Source organism: Solea senegalensis, linkage group LG13 (assembly GCF_019176455.1).
Source record: "Solea senegalensis isolate Sse05_10M linkage group LG13, IFAPA_SoseM_1, whole genome shotgun sequence".
In the NCBI taxonomy this organism is placed as follows: domain Eukaryota; kingdom Metazoa; phylum Chordata; class Actinopteri; order Pleuronectiformes; family Soleidae; genus Solea; species Solea senegalensis.
In genome coordinates, this window is record NC_058033.1 from 13,859,220 (window position 1) to 13,869,921 (window position 10,702).

The 10,702-nt window shown below is 39.8% G+C and overlaps 2 protein-coding genes across 2 annotated transcripts; one reads left to right on the forward strand and one right to left on the reverse strand.

Moving 5' to 3' along the window:
* Nucleotides 1-2,128: 2,128 nt before the first annotated feature.
* Nucleotides 2,129-7,659, reverse strand: shpk (sedoheptulokinase). Its single transcript, XM_044041282.1, has 7 exons — nt 7,437-7,659; nt 7,201-7,339; nt 5,946-6,120; nt 4,662-4,814; nt 4,323-4,498; nt 3,829-4,029; nt 2,129-3,149 (listed from the first exon to the last, which is right to left on the reverse strand). The coding sequence occupies exons 1-7, from the start codon at nt 7,572-7,574 to the stop codon at nt 2,755-2,757; spliced, it is 1,377 nt and encodes a 458-aa protein (XP_043897217.1). The 5' UTR covers nt 7,575-7,659; the 3' UTR covers nt 2,129-2,754.
* Nucleotides 7,660-9,584: 1,925 nt separating this feature from the next.
* On the forward strand, nt 9,585-10,423 carry emc6 (ER membrane protein complex subunit 6). The gene has a single exon (XM_044042009.1). The coding sequence runs from the start codon at nt 9,625-9,627 to the stop codon at nt 9,955-9,957; it is 333 nt and encodes a 110-aa protein (XP_043897944.1). The 5' UTR covers nt 9,585-9,624; the 3' UTR covers nt 9,958-10,423.
* Nucleotides 10,424-10,702: the final 279 nt, after the last annotated feature.

Here is a 10,702-nt window from a genome sequence, read left to right on the forward strand (position 1 = left end):
CTCTAATACAGACAAACAAAAATACATATATAAACAGAAGAAGTTGCTAAAACAACTGGAAAAACTCACATGGAGTGTGTCACATGTGTCTGGCTCACAACTAGCCTCATCTGAGTAACTACCCGCTTTTGGTGAACTGTGCTGGGGGTTTTGCTGACGATCACTTCTCACAACCGTTCCTCATTGCCATGGGAAAACTAAAACCTCTCTGGTTTCTACAGCAATCCATCACTAACATCCAACCTCGTGACAGTCAAATATCATAAAGTGTATAACTAATAGGTTATAACCTATAGGGTCAAACACTATAAAGCCTGACTACTGACCAATCCGATCATAGGAAATATTCAGTTGTCATCACTGGATTCTGACTGATCAAGAATCTGAAAAATAGGGAACAAGAGTTTACTTTCAGTGTTTCTCAATCCTGGTCCTGGGGACCCACTTCTCTGTATATGTTTTAGATGTTTCCTTCGCTCCAACACATGTGATTGAAATGAATGGGTCATCAATCAGGTGTGTTGGAGCAGGGAAACATCTAATACATGCAGGGCAACGGGTTCCCAGGACTAGGACTGAGAAACCCTGGTATTATGTGTAACATTTAGGAAGGTTTATTAGCAGAATTTGAACATAATCTCAAGTAGGGTGGTAGATCATTTTCTGGAGCATTTTTTACTGTACTGCTTAAAATTCTCTTCACATCCCGATTTGTAACCAAGTAATTAATGCATTGTCATAAAAATGAAGCTGTGGAACAGAGAGACCTGTAAAACACCGTCCAATCATACTGAACGTCTCGAACGAGTCATGAGGACCAGGACTGAGAAAAACACTGCTCATGTTTGCAGACTAAAGTTGCTTTAAAATCTAAAATTTAAAATGATTTGGTTTTCATTGCTTTAGAATAATCTTTTTTTATATGCATTTTAGGTGAGAGGCTGCCATCTTATGTCGCTATGTTTCTTCAGAGGCGTGAACCGACAAAACAGCCACAGCCTTTTAAAGCTTGGTACGCAAACAAAGTAGAATGACATCCTTTCTGGCACGTGAAGGGCCACCATAGGTCCCTGACACACTTGGTATATCCAATAATAATAGGAAACCCACTCATTATTAGTCTGTGCATCACGCTGTTCATAAACAAGTTACCACGTATGAATTTTTATCTCCATGACTTTTGTATCACACCATCCGTCTCTACTTTGTCATCAGGAAATGTACTTTTCATTTATTCCTTATTACCTAATAATTAATTATTTAGTATGCTGAGTCACATGCTGAGTACTTGTGGTGTTTGACCATCCTTTCCCCTCTCTCTCCCTCTCCTCACATTTGCTCATCATCATCATCAATCAAGAACACCTGGATGTCTCCTAATTAACTCAGTTTACGACGTCTGCTCCTGCTGCTGTTCTCTGCCAGATCAGTGTACCACTCACTGCCATATGTGTCTCCCGCTAATGTTTATCAGCCTGTTTGCCAGCAATTTAAATAAGAAATGTCTGCCTGGAGAAACACATCCTGAGTCAATTCTCTCCACTTCCAGGATTAACCTGCTGCAACTAATCCTGGGGACGTCACTTACCAGCTGCTTAAGCATTTAAGACTTTTATTAAGCAGATTTGAAATCACTTGACCTGTGACTGCCTGCTTTTGGTTCTTGCCTAGTTTGTCTCGCACACAATAATGAAGTTGTGAATGAGCTGTAATAATCTCTTCTATGAGACACAATAAATCAAGGACGTCACCAATACATTTTTATGGGAGTAACAACTAGTGTGCAGGGCAGGCACCTCGACACCTAACTTTTCTGTACAATAAATGAGTCTGTCAGATAGAAATCCGCTTTATGATGTTGATTATGGAGGGGCACTGATGTTGGGCCACAGACTTAAGGATAAAAGCTGAGCTTGCTGTCGGATACAGGCCCAAGTGCATGTTCATGTTCCACCCAAGAATCCGATACGAGAGGCTCTCAGACACAATGACCTGCCGCAATCTACTGTGTAGACTTGAGCTCTTATTAAGCAGCTCCAGACTGCTACTAAGACATTTAAGAAGAGAGTGGTGCAGCAAAGAGCAAGTACCAAGAGAATGTGATGGAAAGAAAAACACAATGACCAAATTAAATCTGAGAGGAAACGCATTTCCCTTAAATTCAGTTATCTGTGACAATTCTTGCTGTGAGGCACCAGTGCTAATAACCACTAGGGATAAGCACGGATGGGATACTTGGTATCGGCTTCACTATGCACAGAGTGTAAAACTGTAAATGGCCTTTGACACTATTTCAGTTTTTATTTATTTATGCTTTTGTTGTGTTTTAATTGAATGGCTGTTGCTTTTACTTATGTCTTTTAATAATTTTTTTTAGTTGTTTACAGCACTTTGGTCCACTGTGGCTGTGCTTTACAAATAAAGTTGGATTGGATAATGAGAAACACAGAGAGAGTCGTGTGGAGCTGATGGGTTTAATCAGCATTAAGTCAACTCATTTCACAACGGTTTAAATCGAACAGGGATTATTTAAAAGTTAAATTGCATTCAGCAAGTGTTAATCATTAGCCAACCTAACAGCACATGTTGAACTGCTCTAGGTTTTTGAACCTTGCTCTGGGAAAACATTGCATCCTCCCAGATCACAATTTGTTGCACTATTTCTGTTTCTTTCTTTGTCCAAACTGAAATGTGCAAAATCATCAGGTAATCGTGTAAACACATAGGGATTCTCCTGTCAATTACAAGAGTCATTCAAGGTCGATTACAGAGGACCATGGCCGCGCCGGTGGCAGAGTCTGCATTCTTTCTGTAAACCACCGGCTGAGGAAACACCTTCTCCACTTCCTGCCTTAGCACCTCATTGCGAGCGAGTGCACTCCCGCTGCCAACGATCCTGCTGACCCCTGCCTGCTGTAGACGCTCCACGGGCAACATTGAGGTGACATTGTCCAGGACTCCACGACACAGTGCCCTGGTCACATGACCAAGAGCGAGATTAGAAGCGGAGATGTTGGTCACCTGACCGAGGCAGTGAGGGTTGTGTCTTTCTCCCAGAATGGTGGGACTTATCCTCAGATCACTGGTTTCCTGCTCCAGGGCAGAAACAATCAGCTTCTCATATAGGTATGACTCGGTCAACTCAGCATCTGTGAGGAGGAGTGAAACAGTGTTGATACAAATACGTCATTATTAATTCAAAAATATTCCAATCATAGTAAATACACCGTCAGATTGATGTTTAGTTGTTACTTGTTGCAGCTGCTCTCGCAAGATTCAAAAGCTCTGCACCTACCCTGCGCTCGGTCACTACGCTCCCTCACCATGCTGAGCTCCCCGTTGATAAATTTTCCTAGAAAAACCCCTGAATACCAATGTAATTTGTTTGGTACCACTGATCATGTATCAAGTATCATGTTCAGTGAGTTTGGTAGAGTCAAGAAATTAAAGATTACTGCTGCCATATAAGTCAATATTGAGGAACTTCATCATTCATTTTTATCTCTTTAGAGGAGATGCATGTTGTTAGTGTTGATATTCAACTGTATTTGCATCAAATCTGAATGTATTAGCCAAGATTATGCTAGAATATATTATTTATAATTTTTACCAACTATATTTAAGTTCCCAACCTTCGATTTTGAAAATTCCCGGAATTTTGCAACCCTAATTATAAGTGAGTATTTCAGTTTTCAGTATTTCAACATGTTTCCTTACTTTCTGCCTACATGGTCATTTATGATTTAATATAATACATTTCTAAATATGGCACCTTTTAAATATCAATACCATTCAGTTTCATGTGCAGACAAATATATACACACATACTGAGCTCTTTCATCCAGGCCATGAGCATCTCCACAAAAGTGGCCAGTACGTTCCCTCCGTTGAGCGACGCTGCCACTGCCAGGTAGACAGAGTCAAAGTAGGGAAAGTAGGAGATGGCGGAGTCAGGCTGGGGAGAATCTGGAGGCTTGAAGTCAGCTGGCATGGCAAAGGTCAGCTGTGCAGAGGTGCTTATGTTAAGAACTGGGAATATAGGGAAAAGACAGTATATGAGATTATAAGGCACAACATGAACAGCAACAAATGTGACATGCAAGAGAGCGATGCGGGATTACACTTAACCCATCATGCATCTGTTTTTGTTCTCACACAACACGGTTTATTACAAAAAATGCAACTACAGTCAACCGACAGATTAAAGGCTGTATATTAGTTGTAGTTGATTTAAGTGAAATAAAATATGTGCACATGATGCATTCCATGCATTAAGTGTGATCCCGGGCCTTACAGGTGAAAGACTGGACTTCCTGTTTCACCTGCATCTGTCCGTGCACTCATGCAGGAGTAGACAGAGCACTGAAAGTCTCCCAGGGCGGCCCCTACTGGCGTACCAGCAGGAATGCCATGCCAGTCAAAGCACGTCTGTCCAACCAAGTCACCAGATGGCACACAGTGAGGAAGCAGGGTCAAAGGGAAGCCGGCAGCCTTCAGACTAGAGCATGCACACATGGAGGGGCGTGTTATGTTGTTACGCAAAACAACTCTGTGACACTGTTAAGTACAGTTTTCATGCTTTTAGTATCTGACTAAGAAGATGCTCTCACTGTTTTAGCACAGGACTGAAAGTGTTATTAAATGTTAATCATATTACAAACATATCTATGTTCCACTGGTTGGTGGTAGTGTTGAAGAAACCCCAGCTGGCTGCGTTCTGAGGTGTCATCACACAACGGTCCAGACCACACAGCACGGACACCACATAGTCCTGGATGGTACCTGCGACCGTGAAGTCCTCAAGGAACTCGGGCCTGGTTTGACAAAAATATTCCGTCATGATTATCCTAACAAAATAGTTGCAGTTAAAGATACTTCTCTACAGAAGCGTATTGTATTCACCTAAAATAATTTCTAAAAAGGCTCTGTTTAAACAAGATTTTTTGTGGGGGATCAGTTTTTATGAGTGCATGAGATGGCGGGGAAGTTTCCCGTCTTGATCGCTGCATTGAAAGCAAAGATGTCCCACTTGTTCCGTTTAATCCAGTTTTGCTTTGCTTTGGATTTGAGACATTGGGAGATTCTCCTGTCTTTAAGTAATATTGATGGAATTGTTATTAGTTTGTTGACTTTGCACAGGGCCCTTAGGACACTCAGATCTGCTGGAGATTGCAAAGTTTCTTCATGATCGTTTGAGTAAATTCGGCATGCTTCATGGGTGTAAAATGATGCACTTGAAATGCTTACAGGCTGGCTTCGTTGTGACACTACGGAAGCGTATTGCAACCAGCTTCTGCTGGATGCTTTGAGGAGCAAACAAAAAAAAATCTCATAAATTTATTTGACCTAAAATAAAAATTATTTCTGGTCAATGTAATACGCTTCCATACTATTCTGGTCATTTTGAAATACATACTTTCATGTGGGGGTAAATAATGAGTCTTAATGAGTCTAAATCCATGTCACAATTTTCAACAATGCACTAAGAAAATTGCAAAATGTGCATTTAAATTATTCTATGTTTGATGCCAGTTTGAAAAATGTCAAACGTACACGTTTGAAACAGATAGTGCCTTTAAGTTCTCATCCTTATGTGTTCCATTGTAAATATTACAATGTAAACATAATATTTTGATGATATCTCCTGTGGTAACATCAGCCCCATTTTCACATAGTATTTTTTTTTTTTTTTTTTTAATAAATTCTTAACACATTGTTATTGTGAACAATTTAAAGTCAAAAACAAGAATCCCCAATAAGATCATAATAAATCAGCAGGTCCTGGAATAACTGGAAAGATACAGACTCTTTTAAAAGTCACTCACATACAGGAGTTTTACAATTTTCTCCCATCATGATTATCACTACAATGAAATTCACCACATTTAACATATTGTGGTGCAACTATACTTCCACATGGGATGGCTTTTTATTTTGGTCCTGACCTGTGCTTCATGTACCAGAAGATTGTCGCGCAGCCAAAGCCTGTGGCAACACTGAGATGTGAGTCTGGTTTTGGAAGAGACGTCAGGAAGTCACTGCTGCAGCGTCCATCCTGCCAGGTGATCAGCTGACTGGTGTCTCTGGTGGTGAAGAAGTCTCCACTGGACCAGTCACAACCTGCAAGGGGTATAAGAGTCAGAAGGGTTGCCGGTTTGAACCCCCCACCAGGTACCCAGGTGAAGAGAGTTAATATACTTATGTTATTTGGCATAGAGTAATCAATTATAGAGATTAAATTGCAGCATTTGCAATTTGCGTTGTTCCAATGTGTGATTTCTACTCGGCACTCTGATAACAAATTTCTATTACATTCTAAAATTGTTCTAAAGCTGTAGTGAGAATTACCTAAACATTCACACATGTATGTATTTAATATTACCTTGGTTGTCTACATTTAGTCTCTGTTTTGGAGTCCAGTCAGTGCCATCAGATTTATTTCTGTTCCTCGCTTGACCTTTTTAATACCTCGGATTAGGACTGGACAATAAATCAACACTATATCAATATTGTGACATAAGACAAGATATTGTCTTGGATTCTCGGTGTCATATCATAATATGGCATCGTTGATGTCTTTGACTGGATTCAATGGCTGTTGCAGTACCAACATTGAGTGATTTATTCAAAGAATATGATACTTGTGATATTTAACATAAGATTCAGCTAAATTCAAATCAAGAATTTGACCATATGTATAAGCAGTTTCATTGTCTGACTCATAAGTATGCTTTCTTGAACATTAACAAACTAATACAGATTTAGATGATACAGATTTGTAAATACAGATTTCAGGGTAGATATTTTATTTTATTTGAGTATCTTATAGTAATTACAATGAAACAGCCTGTTTCCAGCTTTATGACGAGATATTATTGTTATTATTATAGTAATAATAATAAGCTATAAGTTTGTGTCAGTTAATGTTGTGTTTGTTGTGTACGGTGGCCCTGAAGTGCAAATTATCAACACAAATTGTGTGGGTGAATTGCACTTCAGGGCCACCGTACACAACACAAATAAGAAAACGCACAACATTAACTAGTGATTTGCACATCAGGGTCACGGTAAATACATATGAATTCATGAATGAAGATGGTGTCTTAGTTCCTCAAACCCCTCACAGCCGTTGTTTCCTACATTTACAACACACAGTTTTGAAATGTCACAGCGCGCGCATTAACTTCTCTCGCCACTCACTCTGTGCTTTCCACAGTAAGACTCCGTGCATCTGTCCACACACACCGATGCTGAGGACACGCTGCAATTTGTCTCTGGGGAGCGAAGCGACGCAGCGATTCAGTGCGTCAATTATCAAACCTGTGTCCTGCTCTTTAGCCTGCGCCACAACAGAAACACACACACAGCCATATAGTTCACAGAGTTCATATTCACAGAGTAATATAGCTGTTCGGGGCGTGAACGCCTCAACTCACCTTCGTCCCACTGTTGTCAATGGTGTCAGAGTCAGTTGACAAAGCGTGAGTGGCAACCACTACTCTGGAGTCACTGTCTAACAAAATTGCCTTCACCGACGTGGTTCCCACGTCCACACCCAGAATATAAGTCGACATGTTGCAGCAGATTTGACTGCTTTGCTCTGCTCTGTTCACTCTGCTCTTAGCTGGACGACATCATCACAAGAAGGCAAAGTCGACTCTGCTGCGTTCACGAGCAGAAGGAAATCGGAAGTTTACTTTTTGTCATTGTTATCGAAAATGCTTGAGGGAACGATTAAAGACAACAGTAGTTTTTGGGAGTCTAAATATTGTAACGTTTGTAACATTGACCTCTTGCAAAAGATAGAAAAAAGAGTGATACATTTGTCAAAATATTATATACATGTATGTATTTCATTAATTTGTTAAATAGTCATAAACTTTTGCTGGGATTATTGAAGCGTGGTAAACAATGGCCAATTACTTTAAGGAACTGAGGTGAACATAAGTTATGTTGTGTTTATTTATTTTAGCTTTTGTTTAGGTATATATTTTTGGATTTAATATTCCTTTATCTAAACATACTTGCCTGTAAAGATGCTGTTACAATCAAGCACATTTATATTTGCTTTGTTTTCTTAATTAGATCTCATACTTTTTTTCTTTGTGTACCTGTTGCACTTGATTAATCTCTTTGTTTATATACTTTTTGTACTACATATTAAGTCTTGTGTACATGTAAATACTATTGCTTCACTAATTAAGGTGAAACAATAGATGTCAGTACGGTGCAACGTAGAGCCTCAGTGACACGTTAACCATCACTTCGCTATTACTATAAAGATTGAATTTCCTACGCTTTGACGAACATGGAACGCACCACGCTGTTGTATCCTCTTTGCCTTGCTCCCATAATGCACTGCGGATGAATATGGCCGATTTTTGCTCTGGATTGTCGTCAGAGTGAGAATAAATGTGCTGTTTCTTCGTTACACCGGCTGACATCTCCTAAAATCCACCCAGCAGTTTGTGAAGAGTCTCGCACAGATTATGTGTTTGTGACCTTGTTGTGAGAAAGTGACGAATCTCCGCGTTTATCTCCGGTAAGCATAGCTGTCATTCCCAGTCGGCGAGTCTCCAGCGGAGCTAACGGTGCTAGCAGGGTAGCGTCAGCACTAATGTGCAGTCACATTATTACCTGCAGCATTGCGCTGTTTGTTTTAGTTTAATAGTCAGGCTACATTGACACAGTGCTGTAGCTGTTTGTGTTTCTGTCTGTTATGTGTGGCTGCGTTTGTTTTTATTTATTAGCGAAATGTTTTCATTGTGGTCAGCAGCTAAGCTAACACCTACCAATGGACATTGACAGCTTTATTTAGCAAATGTTTGTATTTAAGTGTTCATAGTGTAGCAGCACATGTATTGATCGGACTGTCAACCTATAACAGAAATCAGCTTTTTTCCTATACAGAAACGCTACTGTTGGCTTATAGTGGAATACGAATTAACATCTTTAAAACAACCACAAGTATTAATGTTGCATTTGCAATATATGAAACGTTTTACAAGTAAGCACCCTTGTCTCACCATCTGCAGTATTTGAATTGAATGTGCTCATGGTCCTTGTCCCTGGAACAGCCAGCCAGAGTCCTCTAATTTTTGTGACTCAACTTCATCTGTTGTGTTATATATATTTTTATTAACATTTATTTATTATTATTTTGTAATATATTGCAGTACTTGTTGCATTTTACTGTATGACGTTTTGAATGTGAATTTCTATTGTGGCTGTTCACATAAGATGCCAGATTAAGTGTGTTAGATAGAAAGATAATAAGAAAACAGTCCCAGGCCCCTGTAGGTGACATGTCATGACATTGGATTAATTGTTGCTAATATAGTGACTGTGGTTTGTTTTACTCTTAAATTTCTTATGCGTAATTTAATCTATAGTACTCTATTAGAGTTATGTTTGTGTTTTCCCTTTTAATGAACTGCTCTCCATAGTATTTATTGAACATTTAACCTATCAAAATGTGGGGTAGAACAGCGTAAAATGAAAGTAAGTCAAGTGCAATTGTGTTGTAACTGTACAGTAGTGACTGCTGTTGTACTTACAGTCATGCCTGATCTATCCTGTTACAGTAGCAACAGAATCTTTCTGTGATCGCAGACCAGAGCCAACATGGCAGGAGTCGTCGCCAAGCGAGAGGGACCACATTTCATCAGTGAAGTGGCTGTGAGGGGCAACGCTGCCGTGCTGGACTACTGCCGCACCTCTGTGTCTGCTCTGTCTGGAGCAACAGCTGGCATCCTGGGGCTGACAGGACTCTATGGCTTCATTTTTTATTTCCTCGCCTCATTTCTCCTCTCTCTGCTGCTCATTCTGAAGGCAGGACGGCGGTGGAACAAATGCTTCAAATCGCGGAGGCTGCTCTTCACCGGAGGCCTCGTCGGAGGTCTTTTTACCTACGTCCTGTTCTGGACTTTCCTTTATGGAATGGTGCATGTATACTAAAGTGATTTAACATGAATAACCCTGACTTATTTCTGTCTAATCCTAAACATTTAAAATTGTCTGTCCTGCTGTTTGTAGATTAGGCATTTGTGAAGGTCTGTTGATCTACTGTAGGATATGCAGGATAAACAATCTCACTTTTCTTCATGCTAATCTGTAACTGTGAACCTACAGAAAACTATTGTTTCTACTCTATACACAGAGTCATCCACTCCACAGTAAAAGCCATGGTTATTAAAATGTAGGTTGTTGTGTAACGGATCTTACCGGATAACACTTTAACACTGTTTTGCTTTACTTTTCATGTACAATACTGAGGTCAGATTATAGAATTATAAATGTGATAACTGATTTGAATTAATGCCTCTGTACAAGTTGCTTGTATAGATTTGTTAGGCAGTATCACTAAATGAAATGAAACATGACAAATACATTTGTTTCCAACAATAAAGAATATTCAATAAATACAAACAGGAACAGGAGTCTTTGCATTTCAATGTCCATTCACTAACAATCAGCACATCACCAGTGAAGACCGATGTCACATGACACAATCGTCTGTCAGCTTCATAAGAGAACAAGGTTGTGAAGACAATTGTGTCACAACACAACACGACGTCAGGTAATCGGCACAAGTCACAAACGGCACATCAGGAAACATTGCATGAGCAGTGATTAACAGAATGATCACGTCTGTTGAAACACAGTTACATGCCACGTCCTTTTAACGATTAAGACAATAGAC

Excerpts from the sequence above, each read along its gene's own strand:
- emc6 (XM_044042009.1), top strand. The coding sequence starts at position 9,625 with ATGGCAGGAGTCGTCGCCAAGCGAGAGGGACCACATTTCATCAGTGAA.
- shpk (XM_044041282.1), bottom strand. The coding sequence starts at position 7,574 with ATGTCGACTTATATTCTGGGTGTGGACGTGGGAACCACGTCGGTGAAG. Across the intron at positions 6,121-7,200 it reads CTTACTGTGGAAAGCACAGA|GTTGTGACTGGTCCAGTGGA; the intron begins GTGAGTGGCGAG and ends TACCCCTTGCAG. Across the intron at positions 4,030-4,322 it reads GAGTGCACGGACAGATGCAG|TTCTTAACATAAGCACCTCT; the intron begins GTGAAACAGGAA and ends CTATATTCCCAG.